A 21,250-nucleotide genomic window follows, 5' to 3' on the forward strand; every position below is an offset into this window, starting at 1 on the left:
AAGATAGTTTACAAAGACAAAAACAGCAATTATTCATTTGCAAAAATAGAAAGACTGAGGGGGTCTCTGTATGGTTTCTTTATAAGAACACTCATCCCGTTTATGAGTGTTTTATCCTCATGACCTAAGCATCTCCCCAAAGCCCCACCTCCTAATACAGTCACATCAGGCATTAGGATTTCCAGAAGTTGGGAGCAATCAACTGAATTGAATGTTGCTGGGAGTTCAAGTGAGAACTAAGAAATTGACCACAAAATTTGTCTACATGTATGTCCAAAAAAATAATTATTTAGACTGCACTGACTTCTCTTGTTTGAAGCCCAAAGTACTTATTAAATTATGTAACTTATTGCAGTCCATCTGTAACTTAATTGAGGGGAAGAACTTTGCCTTTTATTTTTATACTCTTGCTCTCTGCTCAGTGTGGAAGAGTAGGCAGTTGTTATCGGCATATCAGGGTCTTTGCTGTTGTTGTTCAGTTGCAAAGTCATGTTGGACTCTGCAACCCCATGAACTGCAGCACACCAGGCTTCCCTGTCCTTCACTATCTCCTAGAGTTTGGTCAGACTCATGTCCATTGAGTCAGTGATGCTATCCAACCATCTCATCCTCTGTCATCCCCTTCTCTTGCCCCCAGTCTTTCCCAGCATCAAGGCTTTTGCTGTTAGCTCAGTGATATTCTTTGACTTTTTCTTCTCCTTTCTGAATGATAGATATTTGTATAATACAGTTAAAAGTAATTGGTTATACACACACTTTTCTTAGCAAGTTAAAAAAAAAAAAAGTCCTGTAATTGATCTCATACTCTATGAGTTAAAGAAAGAAAGGTTAAAGTGAAATTATTTTTTGTCACTATCTGTAGTAAAAAGTTTTGGATATAAAGACTGAAATTAAGAAGTAAAACACAATACATGAATTTTAGTGAGCTTTGCTCACCCGTAATGTATCATTATATTGCTGATTGCAAATTTAAAATATTTTTGAAATTGCCAGGTAAATGCTAACAACAAATCACAGTAATCTTTTTTCCTTTTTTATAAAGTTGCAAATTTTTTCAAGTATACAGAGATTAAAATTAATACATACCCATGTGCACTCAATACCCTGAATTGGTGTATGTTAACATTTTGTGATAATTCAAATTGTTTTGTTTTTCAAACAATTTTATAGATTTAGCTGATGCTCACTTTGTGCTCCTTAATTCCATCCTCTTTCTCTCCTAGGTAAGTATGATCCCTGAGATACTATGTTCTTCCTCTGCGTACTTTGGTAAGTTTGAGATATAAATTTAGTGTTAAAAATATTTATAATTAAAGCTTTATATACATATAGTCATATATCTACATCCTATCCCAATTTGAATCATAATGTATCCATAATTGCAGTATTTCAACTTAATGTTATGTAATTTATCCATGTTGATGTGTGTGGATTTAGTCCATCATTTAACTGCTATATAATACTACAATGTAGAAATAGATTACAACTTTTTTTCCCCTATGATAGCGATTTTGGTTATTTCCATTTATTCACTGCTACAAATAATGTTCCCTTACTTATTAATGTGGATGCTCATCTGCAAGAATTTCTTAAGGTTATGTATTTAAAACTGAAATGGCTGGGTCAAAAATGCACATCTTCTGGATTAGACATTGCCAAATTTGCTCTTTGTGGTGTTTGCACTTAATTTACACTTCCATCAACAATATATTAGATGTCACCTTACACCAATCAGAATGACCATCATGAAAAAGTCTACAAACAATAAATGCTAGAGTGTTGAGAAAAGGGAACCCTCCTACACTGTTGGTGAGAATGTAAATTAGTACAGCCACTATGGAGAACAGCCTGGAAGTTCCTTAAAACTCTAAAAATAGAGCTACCATATATCCTGCAGTCCCACTCCTGGGCATATATCTGAAGAAAATTATAATTCAGAAGGAATCACACACCCCATTGTTTATTGCAGCACTATTTGCAATATTTAAGACACAGAAGCAAGCTAAATGTTTATTGACAGATGAATGGATAAAGAAAATGTGTGTGTGTATATATATATAAATACATATATACAATGGAATACTACTCAACCATTAAAAAGAATGAGATAATGCCATTTGTAGTAACATGGATGGACTTGGAGATTATTATACTAAGTGAAGTTAGATGAAGGCAAATAGCATACGGTATCATTTATATGTGGAATCTGAAAAAAGATGCAAATGAACTTATTTATAAAACAAACAAACTCAGACATAGAGAATGAACTTATGTTTATCAAGGGGGAAGTGTAAAGGGGAGGGATAGATTGGGAGTTTGGGATTGACATATATACACTGCTACTTAAAACAGATAACCAACAAGGATGAACTGTGTAGCATTAGGAACTCTTCTCAATATTCTGTAATAACCTAAATGGGAATAGAACTTGAAAAAAGAATAGATACATGTACATGTATAACTGAATTACCTGGAATTAACATGACATTGTTACTCAATGGTACTTTAGTATAAAATAAAACGTTTTTAAAAATAATAAATAATTTTTAAAAAAGATTAAAAAAACCCCAAATATTACATGTCCAGTTTGCCCAGTCCTCCCAAACACTTGATGTTATCAAACTGTAACATTTTTGCCAATCTGATGAAAGAAACATTTTCATTTACTAGCAAGATTGAACATTTCATTACTCATTTATCTGTCCTCAGGTTTTTTTCTCCTGCTACTTTTCTGTTTATACCATTAAAAATTTTTTTGACCTTTCCCTTATAGATTGGTGAGAGTTCTTTCAATATTCTTGATATTTATTATGCTTCAGTTATATTGTTATAATTTTTCTCTCACTTTCTGGTTTATGCTTTTTTTAATGTTTTTAAATTTTTCATTAATAAGTTTAAACTTACCAATCTTTTCCTTTATGCTTTGAGCTTTTGCACATTACCTAAGAAATCCTATAATAGTCTTTCAAAGATTAGAAGATATTTATTTTAACTAAGTCAAATTTAAATCCAGTCCTATTGAAAGAATAAAATGTTTTGTATAGAAAGTGTATGGAATCCGGTTTTAATGTCTGTGAGGTAAATTTAAAACTAATAATTTCAAACAAACATAAAATCAGAATTCTTCATTTTTTTCTGAAAATACAAGAAAACACTGTAACTATAAGACATGGCTTGATTTTTAACTAAAAAAATTAAAGTTAATTTATATGCTAATATATTAATAAACTACCTTACAATTTTTATTACCCTTAAAATTCCGTTGGTCCCTCTTCTCTGACTCTCAATCTCTTCTATCTTTGTTTTTCAGTCTCTGAAAAAATAAACACATGTGTGCAGGAAAATATATTTATATATATGTGTGTGTGTACAAGTTTCTTCCTCTCCCATATTTCTATTCATTTCATCTTTGATTTCCTGAAAGTGTCCATTCATTTACATTTAATTATATTTTAAAAACTTATAGCAAAGATATTTTTAGGTAGGGAAATTGCTATCAATTCCACTTTGCCCATAATCTTTATTTCTTTTTAAAAATTTTTAATTAAAAAAAATTTTTTAAATTAATTATTTACTATTATTTTTTAAAGCCAAGGTGTCTCCCACTGAGAAATGAGTGTGTTGTATACACTCTTTTTATATTCCTTTCCACTATGGTTTATCACAGAATATTGAATATAGTTCCCTGTTCTATGTAGTATGACCTTGTTGTTTATCCATTCTACATATAATAGTTTGCATTTGCCAAATTCCAAACTCCCATTCCATCTCTCCCCTACCCCGATTCCTCCGTCATTTTAAAATGAAACAGTGAAAAGAGAAAGAAAGCTGGAGTGAAAACTTAGGGTCCAAGAGGAGAGGATTGTTCATTATAAGAATCTTAAAGAATTTCTGTTGCAACTTAAATTCATTCAGGGTTTGATTTAAATTTGTTACATATAATTCAACTAAAAAATAATGTCTGGGTACTGCACTAAAACATTTCCATGCTAATGGAAGTGGTATGTGTAGTATTAGGAGGGCAAAATATTAATATAGTGTTTACATTTCAAGATAAGGAATGCATGTGCGCTTAGTCGAGTCCAGCTCTTTGGGACTTATGGGCTGTAGCCTCCCAGGCTTCTCTGTCCATGGGATTCTCTAGGCAAGAATACTAGAGTCTGTAGCTATTCTACTCTCCAGAGGATCTTCCTGACCCAGGGATTGAACCTGGGTCTCCTTGCATTGCAGGCAAATTCTTTACCAGCCTAGCCACCAGGGAAGCCTGATAAGAAATGAGGAGGAACCAATAGATTAAAAGAGTTACATGGTTACATGGGTAGCTTCTTTTTGTGAAAATACATTAGGATAACACTTTCATCAAGATATATTTATGTACTTTTCTTTATGAATATTCTACTTCATTAAAAAGTTCTTTAAAAAGGAGACATAAGAGATCAACCTAATGCAATGTATAGATTTGATTCCAATAAGTTTTTTAAGCCTTTATTTGCAATTGAGGAAATCTAGTACTTAATGAAATGAAGGGATTGTTGTTTTAAGTCAATAGTGTAGTAGTGGCTATTTTTTTAGTCCTTATATTTTAGAAATACAGTAAATATTTAATGAATGAAATGAGATGTTATCTGAGTTTGGCTTTAAGGTAATCCAGTGGGATAGAACCAGTAATAGGAAAAGTGGACATGATGTCATACTTGTTAAAACTGGATAATGGATACATTGGGATTCATTGTACTATTTTTCTGCTTTTGAATGTGTTTGAATTTTCTGTCATGCAGTGAAAACGGACACACACACACAGAGTTAAACTGAGAATTCATCATTTCTTATGCTGATTATTTTTTACCCTTATTCTTGCTATTTTTCTTAAGTCTTTTGGAGGATAGGATGGGAATCTCTTGGAAATTTTTCATTACTCTGTTTAGACGCAGGATGGCACTCTTTGAATAAGTAATTAGCCAAAGTCCACTTCTCATTGAATAAGCTCCTTTACAGTACTGCTGTTTCCTAAGGCAGTTTGTCTTAGGTGAGAGTAAAAACTTTTCAGTCAGCTTATAGACATGATTACTACTCATACCTTAACTTTAAATTTTCTCTGCTGGCTGTGTCTACTACCAGGTTTTGATAAATTAAGGATACGTTTCAACTACTATTTCAGAGGTGGTTTGATGCAAAGCCAGCTCTGTGCCCACTCTTATTTTTAGTATTTACAGTTATTGCTAAGAGATTAGCCAACTTGTATTCAGTTCAGTAACTCAGTCGTGTCCAACTCTTTGTGACCCCGTGGACTGCCAACTTGTATATTTTAATGTAAATATCTATCTATATCTATATATCTCCATATGAATCATCTTTATTTAAAACTGTCAGTTCCAACCTCAGGTCATGTTTCTACATTTTAATGGAATTGAGCCAGATAAAACTGATTAAGGTCAAGATGCAAACTATTGACTGTGGACAGATGCTTTCCCCTTTCAGTCCTCAAAGAAGAATAGAAATAACTGTATTCTTGGATGTTCTCAGTCTGATTCATGCCTTCTTTAGCCAACTATTCATGTATTCACCAGAAGTATTACACCTACTACCTCCGGTGTAGGAAGAAAAAAAAAAAATCAAATGAGCAATAGTGTTAACAGAAGCTTGAAACTTAAGAGCTGGTATTCAGAAACGCCCTCCTCCCTATCCCCTTCCCTCCGGTCCAATTCCCCTTTCTGGTTCTGGCCATCGGAAATTGACTTGGCATTAACAGCGAACTGGAATTTCGAGGCGTCAATTCCCAGCCTCCCCCCTCACCCCCCCCCCCGCCCGTCCCACCCCCCCCCCCGCCCCCCCGCACTCCCCACCCCTCGGAAACTCTTAAACCTCTCTCTACCCTCCTCTCAACGGTAGAGACAGATAAATGATACAGCAGATTACACCGCTGAAAGGCAACATTTGTCCTGAGCTATTTTCACATTTTTTCCTGTTTCCGATTTGTGTGCCAGACTTTGTTTGCTTTCTTAGGACATGGAAAACATATTTGGGCATTGCACTCACAGTTTAATGCCAGTGGCTTTTCCCCAGCAAATGAAAGTGAAAGTGCTACGTTGTAGCCTTGTTTTATCCTTAAAGTGGGGACTGGCAGCTGGTGTGTATGGAGTTGGTGGGGGAGGGGTTGGATTGGGAAACTTGAAGAACCAGTTTTCAGGTTTTGTTTGTTTATCTTGAGATAACAGGAGGGTATCTGCCCCCTCCCCCGACTCTGGGGTCTGACTTGGGATTTATTTTCGTTGGGGCAGTCATTGAAGTTTCATTCAATATACTGTCTTAAAAATATATATATACTTGTAGCTTTCCCCGGTTGCACTTTAAAACACCATCCAGTCTCACCCTCATCTGGAAATAATGCAAGCTTCTCTCTCTTCCCCCGCTCTCTCTCCTCCCCCACTTTTTTTTTTTTTTTCTTTTAAAGCCCCACATAACCTGAAGTCAGTAATCAGATGGAAAATGTGCTGGTCTTAGTTTATTTTAGTCTACTTTCCCTTTTGTTGGCAATTTTGCTTGTTGAGGTATATTAAGGGGGAGAAAAAGCTCACACACAGGCATTTTGTGCACTTGTAGCTACGGAGTCTTGAAATCTGCCAAGATGTTTGATTGATGTTTACTATAGTTTCCTCAGAGACACTGTTTATGTGAAACTTTTAACATTGTTGTGTGGACTTTAAAAAAAATACACGAAGAAGGGTACCAGAGATCTTAACAGTGACATTAGTTCACCTAGCCATTCATCCTCCCTCCCCCTTGCCTTTTCCAAGAAACTACTAATCACAAACCAAGCTAGAATTTCTAAAAGAAGTTAGAGGAAGAGGAGGAAACGAGGCGGAGTGGGGAAGGGGATTGAGGTTAGAAGGGCCAGAATTTCTCATTCACAGGGTGGAAAAGTTGACATTGTCTAAACCCTTCTGAATGGCTGGTAGTTGGTTACCCCGATTGTACCTCTACCTCCCCTCCCCCTCCACGTGACGACCCAGGACACATGCGCACCCGACGCAGCCCGGCACATCTGCAGACTGACGTCAGTGTGCTCTGCCTCTGAGGAAAAGCTGCCAAAATTTTCTACTGCTGCAATTCAAGTTGGCTGGGGGCCGGTAGTGAGATCTAGGGCTACTTCAACAAAACTTTGCTGCCCTTCCTGCTCTTCTTGTCTTCTTTTCTCCTGATACCTTTTGATGCTCTTCACATGTTATTTGCATAGCAAAGGCACTAAGCTGTCCAGGAAGAGAGGGCACCACTTCCACCCCCAATAAGTCTTTTTTTTTTTCTTCCTTCCTTTCTTTTTTTTTTTTCTTTCCTTTTTTTTTTTTTTTTGGAGGGAGGGGGTGCGGGAGAGAAAGGGGGTTTGCAAAGGCAGCATCTCAGGATGATAGCCTGGATGTATTGAAGGCATCTTTTTTTCTGCCAAATCGGAAAGTCCGTTCTCTAAAGCCCGGGTTAGCCAGACTATAGGGTTTTATTCTGGCTGCAGAATAACTAACTCACTGCTGTGGCTTTGCAAAGGGGGGCAGAAAAAAAAGAGGAGAGGGAGTACGTGAGTCGTCCAGTGCAATCTCTATTGTTTGAAACTTACTTTTTATCAGAATTTGAAGATGAAAACGGTAAGGAAGAGTTCACAATATTCAATGAAACCGTTTTTTTTTTTTAAATTAAAACTTGTGCTTTGCTTGTCTTCCGAATAACGCGTAGAAAACTTTTTTTCTGTGTGTGTTTTTTTTTTTTTTCTTTTTCTTCTTTTTTTTTTTTTTTTTAATGGCAATGAGTGAGCTTGACTGAACTCATTTTACAGATAGAAATCTTTTAACTCCAGACTAGTCGGGGGTTGGAGAATTCTGGGTCTTGCAAATATTTTATGATGCAAAAAGAAATATATGTTTATTATACAAATAGACATGTTTTGTGAAGTATGACTTGATTATGATTTTTGTGGTCTTTAATCACCAAATAGTAATTGGGAAAGCAATAATGATGTGATTTTAATCTGATTTTCAGTTCTTAAAAAAAGACCTGCATTTTACAGTTTCAAGTCAGTGTCTTTAGTCAGACAAGTGCATATTTTATGCCTGGGCTCAGAGGGCAGAATTAATGTGCTAGCTATAGTCCCGATGCTCTAGATATGTTAAGCTCTTAATAGGCTAATCAAAGAGATGGAAACGTGTGTTTTTGATTTACTTTTGGCCACTTGGGACATGGTAGGCTCATAACCCTCTGGAGCCTTGAATATCGGGATATGTCCGTGTATATGGTATATGGGATCAAAGTTCAGAGACTGGAGAGGAGACTGTGCTTCAGGGGTTATTGGAAAGCTGCCTTCAGATAATGTTTACTATAATTCCTGTCTTTGGTAATTTCTTTCCTTGTTGTAGTGGAAGCAAAGAGAGGGAGAGAGTGAGAAAGCGCACTCAGAGGGAACAAGAGAGTGAGTTTCTTACTCTTGTTTTTATTTGAGCTGCCGGTGCAACGCGTTTGGGCCAAATGCCAACTGTCTGGGTCACACGCGTTTTATCCAAATAGATTTAGCGCTGCTGTCTGGAAATGGGCTGCTGAATGTTAACTTTAGGATCAACTCAACCAGGGCAGCTCAGACTGTTACCCTCTGTCTGGGTGAAGAGGGGTGGGGGTGGGGGGGTTCGGGGGGGGGGGCGAGTGTGTGCAGAATGACGGAGGAAAGGGGAAACTGAACTATTGCTTGGAACTTTTAAAAACACACTGGAGTGTGATTTTCAACATACTCTTTTATGTTCAAATTTCTTGGACAATTTTTTTTTTCTTTCCTTTTTTAGGTTATGTTGATTAGACTGAAACTTAGATGTGTGAATGACAGCTCTCAAAATTCATGACAGGAAAATAAACTTAACATAAGACTGATGTAGTTGAAAGGAAATTGAGAAAATTAATTTTGGAGATAATTGTTTTCCTGTGTTTCACTGAAGTGGTAGCTGCAGTTCCAGTTTATATTAATTTAGTGTTTATATGTGATCATTGGTATTTTAGATTTTTGAAGAATAGCTATAGAGGCAAATAAGCTGATTTCAAACAAATCAACTTCATTCAGTTTCTTACAAATGGCAGCAAATGAAATCTGTGTTGTGGTATTAATATTTTTGTGATTTTCAAGGGCAAAACTCTCTAACCTCAAGACTTGAAATACTTTAATACTTTTCATGTCTGAGCCATTGCATGTAAGATTAATTCTTACTCTTGTCTATTCTTACTACTTCCTTTTCATTTCCTTAGCAACCATTAGTAGCTGCTGGTGCTTTGGGATGGTCCTCTATGCCAAATCTTATGCTGTGTGTGACTTTTCTGAGAGAATAAAGAGAGCTAACATATTAAGAGAGTTGATAGCACATTCTCTGGAACATTTCTGGGGCGAAGAGTAAAAGGTGGAAGAAGTGGATAGCTCTCTTGGTTCTACCAAAGGATTATCAACATTTTGAGCTAATGTCAAGAGAAAAAGGTGTTTCTGTTTTTCAGGAGAGAAGTTATAATACAGATAACGTATTTAACTTGCCATCTGGAAAAACAGTTGGGCACTACGTGTAATTTGGGGCTTATTTTTATAAAATAATATTGTGTATTTTTGCTTTTGGCTCGTTTGCTTTTCTTGTTAGGTAAGTTTTAAGTCTCCTTAACTACACCTTTCCTTGGAAAGCAGTCTCACAGAATTTATAAATGACCTGTAAACTTTTGTATTTCAAGCCTTAGCATATAATGGTGGTGGTTTTATTGCTAAGTTGTGTCTGACTCTTGCGACCCCATGGACTGCAGCCCGCCAGGCTCCTCTGTCCATGGGATTTCCCAGGCAAGAATACTGTAGTGAGTTGACATTTCCTTTGCCAGGGATCATCCCAACCCAGGGATCGAATCCGTGTCTCCTGCATTGCAGGTGCATTCTTTACTAATTGAGTCACCAGGGTAGCTAAATATTTGTTGAATGAATAATTGGAAAATGAAATGAGAAGTTAATTTTCACATATAAAAATTTAAGTACCTGAAGGAAGTGTAGTATTATTGCTTCCTCAGTGAAGACAAAATCAGCTTTAAAAAAATAATCAGAATTAAGATGAATGAAAGAAGTCATGAAGGATGTTATACGTGTTCTTTAGCTCCATAATGATAGTTCTCGAGAGAAATTATTACCTTGGCTACTCCTAGATCATTTGAATCGGAAGTACAGATGATAGAGGAAGAAAACAAGTAAGTACCCTTCAACCAGGGTGGACTACTGAGGAAATCAGTAAAGTTTAAGTGTTTTAAAATTATTTCTACTTAGTGTCACTTTGATCAATGGAAGCAGGTAAATGATCCCTTAACTCTACTGATTGGTGCATTTTTCTTAGGGGAAAAAGTCTATGTAAAATCAATGTAAAATGGAAGTTTTGATTCTGTTTTCAAATTTAAAGTAGTTTAAGTCCAGTTATCATGACCTAAATTCTTTACTGTTCACTCTAGTAGATAACATGACCTAGTTGATTCCATCATCATATCCAACTGTTCCACATTCTTAATGGATGGAGGAACATGAAACTCCTTGAAGGCAGGCCTTTGAAAAATGAGGAGTCAGATATTGAGGAGAAGGGGACTAACATTTATTTAACTATTAAAGTGAAGCATGTTGGCACTTTACATCATGTATAATCTAATCTCTCAGCAAGTCTTTGTAAGGTAGATATCATAATCATGTTTTTATAGATGAGGAAACATCTATTATAGTTAAGTAACTCGCAGTCAAAACAGGATTCAAAACCTTTTGTATATTCCACAGCATAATGCTTCTGCTTTCCAATGTAAGGACATTATGCTTTTTGGATAATTATGTACTATTTTAATATTAATCTGAATTCTGGAAACTATATCTGGAAAAATTAGTACCTATACATATTTGCTTATGATGTCCAGATTAAATTCTCCAGTAGGTGTCAGAAAGTAAGTTCAGCTGTTCATTTTTATTGTTTGGTGACTAAGAGTGGTTAGATATATTAGTTGTTGTTGACTTTAATTGAACTTAAGCCCACTCATTTACTTATTATTAAATTTCTTCACTGGCACTGGAAGCTTGAAAAATGTGAGGAGGGGAGGAAGGAATGAGAATGGAGAAAGAGAGTGAAATTTATTGAGTGCCTATGTGCCAGATACTGTAGCCAGTGGTAGAACCAGGACTATCGCACTGGTTTGTTTATCTTAAAAACTTCTGCTCTTTCTATTATGCACCAATGTTCTTTTTTTAATACAAGTTCTTAAATCAAATGTTAGTGTACTTTTGGGCAGGTAGTTCATACTACTTTTTCTCTGGATATTATATTTGCTTACTTAACTTGGGCACTTATAAGATAGTGGTAGTAATGGTAAAAGTAGAGGTTAAAAAACTGTGAAGAGCAGGAAATTTCTCAAGGGGAAAAAACAGTTGTTTCCTAAACATGGCTCATTATAAGTTTGTCAGTTTTAGAGCCTAGGAAAATAGGAAAAAAAGGATAAATATGATTCACTACAAATCTATCATCACTTACTAGAAATTAACTCAAATATGTTTATTATATGTTCCTCTTTAAAGGAAGATTAAAGTATATGAGGGACATACTTAATGTCAGATATTTTAATGCCCAGCACTCAAGTAATCTGAAGAAAGAACAATGAAGAGTAAATGTTCATGAAGCAACAGTTAAGCAGTTGGAGACAGTACATAAATAGGCTGGGAATCAAGATAACTGCATTAGTTTCTTTACTGTTGGAGCTTGTACAACATAGGTTTGAGCTGCAAGTCCACATATACATGAAATTTTTTTTTTTTCAGTAATAATACTATAGCACTACACTATCCTTGATTAGTTGAGTCTATTAGGAGAAGCCACATACGTAGAGGGCCGCCTGTGGTTTATAATTTACATTTTTGCAGAAACTGGATACTGCCCACTCACACATAATTCAAGGGTCAGTTGTGCTGTTATTGAATGATAGTGTGATTTAATCTCTTTATAGATTTTTGCCTGAGAAATAATATATAGTGCCTGTTGTTTTGCCTAAATGACTATAGAAGAAATTTTGAGATAAAACAGTTATTGTGTATCAAGTTGCTTAAAATTTCACATTAATTAACATCACTTATGAATATTTAGCTTGATACTGGTCATATGCAATTACTATTGAATATTTAAGTTAGAGTAATTGAAAATGGAAATGTGATATAATAGAAAGAATTTAGACTTTAAAGCCAGATAATCTTATATATGACTCTCTACCCTGCTGTTTTCAAGTTATGTGGCCACTATGAGCTTCAACTTCTTTATCTGTAAATTAGCAGCTCTATTAGTTATCAGTTGGTGCAAAAATTATCACCATAAACTTAGCAGCTTACAGAATACACATTTATTAACAGTATCTGTGAGTCAGGAGCCTGGGCATGGCTTACTCTGTCTTGTGCTTCAGAGTCTCTCAAGAGGCTGTAGTTAAAAGTGTATGAAACGAGATGCCAGTCCAGGTTCAATGCACGATACTGGATGCTTGGGGCTAGTGCACTGGGATGACCCAGAGGGATGGTATGGGGAGGGAGGAGGGAGGAGGGTTCAGGATGGGGAGCACATGTATACCTGTGATGGATTCATTTTGATATTTGGCAAAACTAATACAATTATGTAAAGTTAAAAAAAAAAAAGTGTTGGTAAGGACTAAGGGAACCACAGAGCACTTGAGTGGGGAGGGATATGCTTATAAGCTCACATATTCAAGGTTTAGTTCCTTGCAAGCTATAGCATCGGGGGCTGCATTTCCTAACTAGTGGTTATCTGAAGGCTGCTCTCAGTTCCTTGCCATGTGAGCCTATCCATATGGCAGCTTGTTTCGTCAAAGTCCAGTAAGGGAGTCTACCGTTAACATGGAAGTCAGAATCTTTTGTAATCTAATCATGGAAGTGACATCCTCTCACCCTTGAGGTATTATATTAGTTAGGATCAAATTACTCCAAGGAAGGAGGTTACAGAATGGCAGGGGTATTAGGATTCAGGATCACTGGGGCCATTCCTCACACAGGGGCAATAATACCTGCTTTATAAGATTGTAATGAATATTAAAAGGAGTAACATAATTTAAAGTTCTCTTTGTTTTAGACCTGACCTTAAACTACCTTTCTAGATATTACCTGTCTTCTGCATAGGAACAAAACTTAATATCATTACTAATAGTATTTTCCATTTTTTCTTGCCATCTATACTTTGTGGAATCTGTTTCTTTAATTTGTAATGATTGCCCCCAGAAACTTGACTTGTCAAATTCTGTTCATCTTCCAGGGTGTATCTCAAATGTTATTTTTTTTCATAACCTTTTCTTCACCTATCTTTCTTTGACTCAGAAGTCATCCCCTTCATCTGATCTCTTATAAATGCCTTTGTAAGCTTATTATGGCATATGTCAGTCTGTATTGAATTTTTTCTTTTTCCTTAGATTATGATCGCCTAAAGGGCAAAGACTGTGTCTTAATCTTTTCTTATCTCCATGTGGTTATAGCATCATTTTTAAAACACATAAGACAACAGTTGTTGATTGGTTAAATTAGTTTTCAAGATTTATCAATTTAATAATTTGTAGACACAGACTTAAGAAACTTGAAATGATTGTGGGTTTTTTATACATTGTAATAACCAATATTTCTAGCACTATAGGGAATGAAGTATTCCAAATAAGTTAATTTTACAGTTAAGCTTTTGAATATCAGATATTTAGCTATAACACCATCATATACACAACATGAACTATTAAGCTATATAAGGACCATTTCTCTCTACCTTCAATGTATTACTTTGGGTTTCTAAAGCTACTTTTTGGTTTTTCCTCTTTTTTTGGTTAACTTTTGTTGCTTTTACTGAGCTACTTTTTAGTCCTTTTTTTGTTTCCTTATTTTAAAGTGCTGTGTGCTGGAAAATCAGGTAGCCAAATAGGCCAGTGTTCTGTATAAAATGTGAAATCATGGCCTCTGAGTGAAATTGTAAGTCAGAAGAAAAGTACATGAGATAGGACATGAAATCTGTTGTGTTACCTGAACTGAATTTTTAAAAATTCTTTTCAGAAAATGAATTACTTTTCTTTATAGTTATATTCTAGATAAATTGTCTCATATGTGTTGCTTTATGAGTCAAAAGATTTCCAGATAAATCAAGGGTTACAGTAAATGTGGTTCAGCTTTTCAGAAGTTTAATCTATGCTACTGTCTGAGTTTTCACAAATAGCTGCTTAATACCACTGTGTATTTATAGATCTACTCTCTAAGAAAAAAATGACAGGTAACAAATCAAACTCTAGATAGAGGTGTACTAAATGTTAGAGAATACAGTCACATATGTTTATCACTTTCATAAAATGAACTTTGTGAAGTCAGCCTGGTTTTTATCAAAAGATTAGTCACTATACCCATACATTGTTATTTTCAAAGTTTTAAGAAGAGAATTTTTATGATCCTCTTTAGGTTCCTTCTTTGATTATCAGGTAGCTTTGGTATTATCCTTCTAAACATTTAGGTTTCCAATTCGGTACTTAGTCTTGTGAATGTTTATTTACACTATGAAGGACAACAATGGTCTGATTTAATTATGTAATTTTGTAGTATATGTCCTTTGGCAAGCATTCTGCAATATAGATCTGTCCATTCAGAATGTTTTTCAATTAACTTAATTTTTTTTTTTCTAGGTTAAAAAATGGCCATACTTTAGTGACTATTCAGCCTAATGCTCTGCTTATGAAAATTTCCATCATTATTTTTTTCATTTTGGATTGAGAAAATGAATCCAAATATAGAAGAAAGTACCAGATGTTGGGGGAAAATACCTGCTAAATAGTGGAACGTCTAATAACTAATCTGCAAGAAGTTGTAAAGAAATAAAATTGTTATGCTTCGATTTTGGTATGGTATTGACTCTCTAGAACATAGGTAGCCCTCTAAAAAATCATCCAGTTTTCTAAATTATGGAAATTTTGTGGAAGACGTTTACCTGGATTTTGAGCCTCATCATGGCTTCATCGGAATTTCATAGTGACTACAGGCTTTCATACAGTTCTCAAGGTAGGATTCCTGCTTTTGAAACTGACAAAAAAATATTGCTATTAATCTTACAAGGAAAGATTCTGAATATTTAGTTGAACGAACATTTTCTTTCAGATGTGTAATGGTAGGAGCAGAGACCTACTGTGTCAATTCAGTGCTAGTTCATAAATGTTAATGACTATAATAGACTTTTAACTTGTCCTACTAGTATTTAACATCTAGTGCATTTTAGAGTTGACTGGTCTTCCTCAGAAGACCCTAGCCTCTTCTTCTGATTCTTAACTTTACTAATACACTCACTGTCAGGGTTTACAATAAAGATCATGTTCAAAAGGAATCCAAAGGTTATTGCTATAGAAGAATAAGAAACCAGACAAATTCTGACGTAAGATCCTTGTGGACCCTTAATATAAAAATGTGTTTCCAAACTTAAGAATTCTGATCTAAGGACTAGAAGCTAGATAAAAGAATTAGAAGTTCAACTTGTCAAGTTCTAATCCATGTGTGAAACTTGCTGAGTCATGTCCAACTCTTTGCGACCCCATGAACTATACAGTCCAGGGAATTCTCTAGGCCAGGATACTGGAGTGGGTAGCCTTTCCCTTCTCCAGGGGATCTTCCCAACCCAGGGATCAAAGCCAGGTCTCCCGCATTGCAGGTGGATTCTTTACCAACTGAACCACAGATCAGATCAGTCGCTCAGTCATGTCCGACTCTTTGCGACCCCCTGAATCGCAGCATACCAGGCCACCCTGTCCATCACCAACTCCCGGAGTTCACTCAGACTCACGTCCATCGAGTCAGTGATGCCATCCAGCCATCTCATCCTCTGTCGTCCCCTTCTCCTCCTGCCCCCAATCCCTCCCAGCCTCAGTCTTTTCCAATGAGTCAACTCTTTGCATGAGGTGGCCAAAGTACTGGAGTTTCAGCTTTAGCATCATTCCTTCCAAAGAAATCCCAGGGCTGATCTTCAGAATGGACTGGTTGGATCTCCTTGCAGTCCAAGGGACTCTCAAGAGTCTTCTCCAACACCATAGTTCAAAAGCATCAGTTCTTCGGTGCTCAGCTCTCTTCACAGTCCAACTCTCACATCCATATATGACCACAGGAAAAACCATAGCCTTGACTAGACGAACCTTTGTTGGCAAAGTAATGTCTCAGCTTTTCAATATGCTATCTAGGTTGGTCCACAAGGGGAGCCCATAATTTTAGTCCATAAAATTGAACTTTTTGTCATAGAAAAGATGTTACCAGAGGTCCTAGGAATGAAGATCATTTTGTTTTCCACAGACCAGTCCAATTCTTAAAGAGTTATTGGAAGCATACCTTTTTGAATTCTGCTCCCATGAATGTATAGTAGCAGATCTTTTTTTTTTTCTGTCCTGATAAGCCAGATTTTCAGGACCATTATGGATTGATGTATATATCTAAGAAGTCCATATGTACAAAATGTGCCTCTCAAATCAACAAAGCCATAGCATTTAATATAAACTGTTATTTATAATTGAAATAAGTATTATTTTTAAATTTTTTTCCATTTGGTCATGGTTTCATGGGAGTTTATATTTGTGGGTGAACTTCATATTTAGACAGTGAAGCAGTGTGCAGACATTTGGTTCTGCCTTAGTGATAAACTTAGCTAAAGGACGATATGGTTAAGAAGGTAAATTGGTAATATTTAGTGCATCTAAGTGAGGAAAATGTATTTAATAGTCTTCTGAATTTTTTATCGATCTGATAATTTTTAAACAACTGTACTGTAATAAACATACCATATAATCACCCATTTAAAGTGTACAATTCATTGGTTTATAGTTACTCAGTTGTACAACCATCATAACAATCAAATTTAGAACATTTTATCAACCCCAAAAGAAACTGAACCCATTAATGGTCACTCCCCACTTCCCTCCAAACCACCTTATCCCCAGTCCTAGGCAACCTCTGGTCTATTTTTTGTCCATAGAGGTTTGCCTATTCTGTGTGACTGGTTCTTTTCACTTAGCCTATTGTTTTTATAGTATTAGATAATGAACTTTGATTATGAAGGCTGTTATGAAGATTCATTCATGTCATAACATGTTTCAGTATTCCTTTTTATTGTACAATAATTTGTTGCATAAATACATCACATATTATTCATCATTCATTCATTTATCAATTGATAGACATTTGGGTTATTTACCCCTTTTAGTTATTATGAATAATGCTGCTATGAACATTTTTGTGCAAGTTTTTGTGTGGATGTATGTTTTCATTTCTCTTGTAAAAATACCTGAGAGTGAAATTGCTGGGTCAGATGCTAGTTCTATGTTTAACTTTTTGAGGAACTGCTAGGCTGTTTTCCAAAGTGGTTGCTGTATTTTACCTTGTGACTGATAATTAAAAAAAAAAAAAAAAAGTTCAACAAGGCTGTAGAGATTCTGTGTAAACTCTTTTGGGTAACTTTCACAACATTTTATCTGAATGAAATTCTGTTGTTTTAAATATGTGTACTTTTACCAATATTCTTATGTACTATAGAATTTAGCTCTTAGAATTCATGTTTTCAGAATTAAATTTAAAAAAAAAGCCTTTCAAAAAACTTTAAAATACTTTTTAAAGGAATGGAATATTTGGAATTTAATTCATCTTGAGATTTTAAACTTTTGCTCTTTCATTTTTGCTTAATATAACATGTTTTCCCTAACTTCATATAAAATAATGCATAGTTTTAAGGAATATAGTTGCTTATACTGCTACTTCTTTGATCTGTTAAATTTTCTTTTCTTCCATGTGTTTTTTCTGGATTTTCTGCCTTGTGATTACAAAAGAGGAATTCCTGACTTATCTAGAACACTACCAGCTAACTATTCCAATAAGAGTTGATCAAAATGGAGCTTTTCTCAGCTTTACTGTGAAAAATGATAAACACTCCAGGAGAAGACGGAGTATGGACCCTATTGATCCACAACAGGCAGTATCTAAGTTATTTTTTAAACTTTCAGCCTATGGCAAGCACTTTCACCTAAACTTGACTCTCAACACAGATTTTGTGTCCAAACATTTTACAGTAGAATATTGGGGAAAAGATGGACCCCAGTGGAAGCATGATTTTTTAGACAACTGTCATTACACAGGATACTTGCAAGATCAACGTAGTACAACTAAAGTGGCTTTAAGCAATTGTGTTGGGTTGGTAAGTAGCTGTTATAATTTTAAATTTCTGATGGGGAAATAAATTCACAATATAAATGTCTTTTCTCAGGTTAATAATATACACACATATATTTATATGGTTTATCTAGGAAAGGAAACATTCTAAAATTTTTGTTATTTCTATTGCCTTTGCTTTTGATAATCTTTTTCATGTTTGCATTGAACTTTCAAAGTAGGAACAATTTTTTAAACCCCATATTATTAGTAGAGGAGTGGATGAAACCTCTCATTTCCTTTTAGAGTTAAATTTTTCTGATCAAATACTATATGCTTAATGCATAGACAAAACTCAGTCTTTGATGAGGAACTTAAGGGTATTGTGTGTATGTATGTGTTTGTATTACGCAGGAAACCATGACACTGATTACCTCTTTAAGTTTCTTTCATGTCTTTCTCTGGTAATCAACATAACTTAAAATTACTCATGACCTACTTAGGTTTATAAGTCCTTGAAGCAAAATCTTATATATCAATCAATGTCTCTTTAGAAAATATTTTTTCCTACATTTATCTGATAATTGATGATAAATCTTATTTTACCCTGAAACTGGATTTCAAGAGTATAGGTTCTATGCTGGGCATTTGAGTCCATTCTAGTCTAATGGTAAATACACAGTTCAAGGCTGCACATAGTAATGGTTGTAGAACGAAGCACATTCTTCCATTTCTACTTCCTGTATTTCACACTTCATCTACTGCTTTTCATGCCAGTGTAGATGTTCTGTTAAAGCTTTATTGGTTTAAAAGAGTATAGACATTTTGATGCTCAACTCACATTTTCAGAAACTGTTTTTCTTCCTTACTCTATCACATCCATATCCTCAATCTTATTTCAGTATAAAAAAGTATATGGAGTTGAGTTTAGATAGGTTCTAAATTTCAAAGAAGTATTAAGAACCACATAGTTGAGAAAAATTTTTGCTATGGGTATATATAAGAATTTGCTCAAATGTCAATTTTCTGTAATGTTAATAAGTCAAAATGATTACTAAGATTTTGATATTTGGATTATTTCCTATGCTGCTGCTGCTAAGTCACTTCAGTCGTGCCTGACTCCGTACGACTCCATAGACGGCAGCCCACCAGGCTCCCCCGTCCCTGGGATTCTTCAGGCAAGAACACTGGAGTGGGTTGCCCTTTCCTTCTCCAATGCATGAAAGTGAAAAGTGAAAGTGAAGTCGCTCAGTCGTGTCTGACTCTTCACGACCCCATGGACTGCAGCCTTCCAGGCTCCTCCGTCCATGGGATTTTCCAGGCAAGAGTACTGGAGTGGGGTGCCACTGCCTTATAATATAGACATATTGAATACATTCATCACTAGTTTCTTTGTCTCTAAGCAGTTTTAAACTTTATATACAAAAGAGAGTTCTCTTTTTGAATAAATTATCCAAACTAATTATTTTTAAACTTATGACATTTGCTGTTAAGTATGATAGAAAATACTGTTCCTAGTCATTAACCAAGCTCTTTAAATTTGGCATTAATTATGCCATTGATAATTTTAACACGGTGGTCAAATGAACAGATCTGAGATTTAGAAAAAAAGCTAATTCCATTGTGAAGCTGAAGGAAGAGGAGTGATTGGAGATATGAAGATGAGTTAGATCTTATAGGAGATAATGAAAGTCTATACCAAGACCATGGCACTGGGAATGGAGCAGATAGAATAAATTTGAACCTCATTTTGGTGAGAAAACTTATAGGATTTGTGTCTTATTGGTTTTTCTTCCCTAGCATACATTAAGTAGTGGATATTTAATAATATTTTAAAAAATTGAAATATCATTGAACTGGCTGTGAAATGGAGGAGAGAAAGTAATTGAAGATGATTGAGATTTCACATTTGGACGCGGCTGTATATGAATTTTACTAATAGAGAAAAGTCATGGTAGTGGAATTTTAAAGGAAATGGATTTTAAAGGAAGATGAAGATAGTGATTTTGATATAGTAAATGTGAAGAATCTGAAGGAATAAAGGTTAAAGATTCTAGTTGGCTTTTGGAAAATATAGCTTTGAAATTTAGAAAAGAATTTTATTCTGGAAACAAATAATTTGAGAATTGCTGATATAAGTGATTACTGATGGAATGGTGAAAGATGTTGTTAAGGCAAAGGTGAGAAGAAGGTTATAAATGGAATCTGTACTTAAGGGAGTAGCAGAGTGTCACTCATCTGTTTTTCGTCCTCATTGAAACTTTCTGTGTCTCTTGTTCTCTTTTTTCCTATTCATTAGCACCTGTTTTGGGCTTCCCTTGTGGCTCAGCTGGTAAAGAATCCACCTGCAGTGCGGGAGACCTGGGTTTGACCCCTAGGTTCCGAAGATCCTCTGGAGAAGGGAAAGGATACCCACTCCAGTATTCTGCCCTGGAGAATTCCATGGACTGTAGGGGTCATAAAGAGTTGGACCTGACTGAGCGACTTTCACTTTCACTTTCAGCACCTGTTTTGCTTCCTGTTGAAACTGTGTGGTGTTGATTCACTTTGATTTCTTGATTTAGGGTTGGTCTACCAGGTTTATAACTGAAGTTTCCATTTCGCTTTGACAACTAATAAGGAATTTGTGAGCAGATCCTATGTAAATATCCTTCCTCATCACACTTTTATTTGCCAGTTTTAGTAATCCTCACATTTATTCTTATTTTATGTCATGTTATTTTTTAAAATGTGTCCAACTCTGTGACCCCGTAGACTGTAGCCTGCCAGGCTTCCTCTGTCCATGGAATTCTCCAGGCAAAAATCCTGAAGTGGGTAGCCATTATCTTCTCCAGGGGATCTTCCCAACCCAGAGACTGAACCTGAGTCTCCTTCATTGCAGGTGGATTCTTTACCATCTGACCCAGCAGGGAAGCCCTATATCACATTACATTTTTAATCAAATGGAATATATAAATAAGTTTTTCTAAAATCCCATTTTTCTAAGGTCCTTTTTAACCAATTTTGTTTTTAATTGTTCTATATAAAAATAGTTTTCAATGTAGAGATCATTGG

General features: G+C 35.4%; 2 protein-coding genes across 5 annotated transcripts in view; both read left to right on the forward strand.

Moving 5' to 3' along the window:
• Window positions 1–14,839, forward strand: part of CENPK (centromere protein K) — a 56,044-nt gene extending 41,205 nt beyond the window's left edge. The window contains exons 10-11 of the mRNA XM_070774621.1: window positions 1,224–1,269; window positions 14,710–14,839. Of these exons, the coding sequence (XP_070630722.1) occupies window positions 1,224–1,269; window positions 14,710–14,714 (51 nt within the window). The 3' untranslated portion in view covers window positions 14,715–14,839. The remainder of the gene's footprint in view (window positions 1–1,223; window positions 1,270–14,709) is intronic.
• Window positions 14,840–14,943: 104 nt separating this feature from the next.
• ADAMTS6 (ADAM metallopeptidase with thrombospondin type 1 motif 6) overlaps window positions 14,944–21,250 on the forward strand; it is a 302,396-nt gene continuing 296,089 nt past the window's right edge. For all 4 annotated transcript variants that reach the window (XR_011562416.1, XR_011562415.1, XR_011562417.1 and 1 more), the window contains exons 1-2: window positions 14,944–15,082; window positions 17,878–18,242. Coding sequence is in view for 1 of the 4 variants with exons in the window: in XM_070774612.1 (XP_070630713.1) it covers window positions 14,986–15,082; window positions 17,878–18,242 (462 nt within the window). In the remaining 3 variants the exon portion in view is untranslated. The remainder of the gene's footprint in view (window positions 15,083–17,877; window positions 18,243–21,250) is intronic.

This window comes from Bos indicus, chromosome 20 (assembly GCF_029378745.1).
Source record: "Bos indicus isolate NIAB-ARS_2022 breed Sahiwal x Tharparkar chromosome 20, NIAB-ARS_B.indTharparkar_mat_pri_1.0, whole genome shotgun sequence".
NCBI classification, from domain to species: Eukaryota; Metazoa; Chordata; class Mammalia; order Artiodactyla; family Bovidae; genus Bos; species Bos indicus.